General features: G+C 44.8%; 1 protein-coding gene across 1 annotated transcript in view; it reads left to right on the forward strand.

Moving 5' to 3' along the window:
- Positions 1-2,490: 2,490 nt before the first annotated feature.
- ANKAR (ankyrin and armadillo repeat containing) overlaps positions 2,491-3,239 on the forward strand; it is a 41,211-nt gene continuing 40,462 nt past the window's right edge. The window contains exon 1 of the mRNA XM_006767102.2: positions 2,491-3,091. Coding sequence (XP_006767165.1) covers positions 2,491-3,091 — 601 coding nt within the window. The remainder of the gene's footprint in view (positions 3,092-3,239) is intronic.

Below are 3,239 nucleotides of genomic sequence, written 5' to 3' on the forward strand. Positions count from 1 at the left end.
CTGGCTGTGAAGGTGGGAGCCCCAGGCGCGTCGGGAACCTCCCCGTCCCTGTTGCTGCGCCTGCGTAGCGGGGAGCCTGAGCCTGGTTCTCAGAGTGGGGTTCCCCCAGTGTCCTCCAGCAGCAGCACCCCCTAACTTCTCAGAAAAGCACATTCTCTGCCCCCCCACACCCCACCCCACCCCCCACTGACTCGGAAACTGCAGCGTAGGCCCTGCAATCTCTTACCAGGTCCCAGCTGACTGCAGCACTGGGAGAACCACTGTGCAAAGGAGGGGTGAGTAAATGACATAAAATAACGGTGCAGAGTTAAGCGAATAGTAGGTGTTCAATAAATAATGGTTGTCATGATCATTATCCCAGGAACAGAGAGGTAGGTAGTTGCACAGAAATGTGAAGTTAAGCAAGCTCTTCTTGTCTTTCCTTTTCTTTTAAGCAGGTTTTTATTTTCTTCCTTAAAAAGTAAATAAAATAAACATATGCCCAAAAGCCTCTCCAAAAAGAATAGGTATGCAACATTAGCTGCTCATAGATAGACACATTTCTTTTTGACGCATTAGTCTCTTTTGACTTTAGAAAAGCAGAACATGATTAATGTTAAAGGTTTTACAATTTCAATTGTTTTAATTCAATTTTCAACTTCCTTATGCTGTGATTAGATTCAAATTGAAAACTATAATAGATCTACCATATGACCCAGCAATTCCTCTTCTGGGCATTTATCTGAAGATAATGAAAACACTACCTTAAAAAGATATACTGCCCTAGTTAGTTTGGCTTAGTGCATAGGGCATTGGCCTGTGGACTGAAGGGTTCTGGGTTCGATTCTGGTTGGGGGAACATGCCTGGGTTCTGGGCTCGATCCCCAGTAGGGGTCGTGCAGGAAGCAGCCGGCCAATGATTCTCTCTCATCATTGATGTTTCTCTCTCTCCCTCTCCCTTCCTCTCTGAAATCAATAAAAAAAATATTAAAAAAGACATATACTCACCCCATATTCACTGCAGCATTATTTACTGCAGACAAGAAATGCAAACAACCTGTGTCCAACAACAAATGAATGGGTAAAGAACTTGTGACATATGTGGGATATTACTTAGCAATAAACAAGGATGTAATCTTGCCACTTACAACAACCTAGATGGACCTCAAGGGTATTATGCTAAGTGAGATAAGTCACACAGAGAAATGAAAATATGATTTCACTTATGTGTAGAATATAAACAAACAAATACATAAAACAGAAACAGATTCATAGGTACAGAGAACAAATGGATGGTCGTCAGAGGAGGGGGGTGGGAGAATAGGTGGAAAGGTGAAGGGGGAATAAGAGGTACAAACTTCCAGTTATAAAATACAAGTCACGTGGATATATTGTACAGCATAGTCAATTGTATCGTAATAACTTTGTGTTTTTTTAAAAAATATATTTTTATTTCAGAGAGGAAGGGAGAGGGAGAGAGAGATGGAAACATCCATGATGAGAGAGAATCACTGATCAGCTGCCTCCTGCATGCCCCCTACTGGGGATCGATCCCACAACCCAGGCATGTGCTCTTGACTAGACTCAAACTGAGATCCCCTGGTTCATAGGTCAATACTCAACCACTGATCCACTCTGGCCAGCAATATCCTAATAACTTTGTGTAGTGACAGGTTACTAGTCATATCATGGTGATCCCATCCTATGGTATATCAATGTAGAATCGCTATGCTGTATGCTTGAAACTAATATACTATTGCATGTTAACTATACTTTAATTTTTAAAAATGTTTTTAAAAAGATTGAAAATGTAATGGTTAACCATGAAACTGTTACCAGGTGGGCCTGGGGCCGGAGTGGACCCACTTCGTGCCAGCAGGGAGTGTGTGGGTTCTTGGTTCATGTAGGAAAGAGTTAACAAGTCCAAGTGATTTCGCGGGTACAGAGCTACACGTCTAAGGGAGAGAGGCCTGGGCATGGGCATGAGGCTTTTTCTTTCTTTAGCAGGTGGGAACCCTAGGGGACCCTCAGGGGAGGGTCTTAGCAGAATACCCATTAGCTTTCCAGGTGTGTCCCTCACTATGTTGGTTCCTCAGAGTGAGCGTATAGAGGGGTCAGGGTGACTTCCTGGTTAGTTTTCTTTTCAAAGACCCTCAGCCAAGAGGGACCGGGACCGGGGCCCGTCTGCCCAGGGCGGTCTGGAATGTGTAAACCACGGACTCTCAGTGTCCTCGGTTAGGGGAGGTAAGACCTTATGACCCATTAGCTGGCTGTAAATTGCTGAGATCGTTTGGCCTTGTTTAATAATTTTTCATCGTTTCCTTTATTCCACTGGCCAAGGGATTGTCCTAGCTTCTTCTTACCCTGCTTCTAAACAATTAACCCAATAAGGACGAAAGGAACAGATGGATGTCTTTCTTGAGCCATCCAGCTTTATTTCATTGCTTGTTTTTTTCCCTTTTGACTTATTACAGAAAACGTCCCAAAAGGACACACTAGGATAAATTAGAAATGTTAAGATTGCCCAAGAAAGGGTTGCAGAGGTTTGATCAAGTTCAGGATGAGGAAACCTACCTGCAGAATTTAGCCGTCCAGAGAAATGCCTCTGCCTTTTTTGAGAAATACGATCGGAGTGAAGTGCAGGAGTTGCTGACCATTGCGCTGGTGAGCTGGCTGTCGGGCAAGGAGGACGTCCACCTCCAAATGGACTCCCCGAGCGGGATCATGAGCCACCTGAACAACGTGGGCTTCAACACGACCATCCTGCTCATGCCCGTGGACCCCACCGCCCTCCTGGACTACAGAGAGGTCCACCAGATCATCAGGGAGTTGGCCGTTGGAATTTATTGCTTAAATCAAATCCCTGGCATCAGTTTAGAGGCTAATTATGACCAGAGCTCCTCTTGTCAGTTACCTCCGGCTTACTTTGATACCAGAATTGGGCAGATTCTGATCAACATCGACTACATGCTGAAAGCGCTGTGGCACGGGATCTACATGCCCAAGGAAAAGCGGACCCGCTTCTCCGAACTGTGGCGAACCATCCTGGACATCGACCCGGAGGGCAAGGCGCAGACAAATAAAGACATCTTTGCGGAGTTTAGTTCAGCGGGTAAGAGAATTGAACGCATTTTATAAATGACATAAGAATTGAAGTTAAGACCCTAGCTCAGTGATGGCGAACCTTTTGAGCTCGGCGTGTCAGCATTTGAAAAACCCTAAGTTAACTCTGGGGCCGTGTCACATATAAAAATTTTTTG

This window comes from Myotis davidii, unplaced genomic scaffold, assembly GCF_000327345.1.
Source record: "Myotis davidii unplaced genomic scaffold, ASM32734v1 scaffold221, whole genome shotgun sequence".
NCBI lineage: Eukaryota > Metazoa > Chordata > Mammalia > Chiroptera > Vespertilionidae > Myotis > Myotis davidii.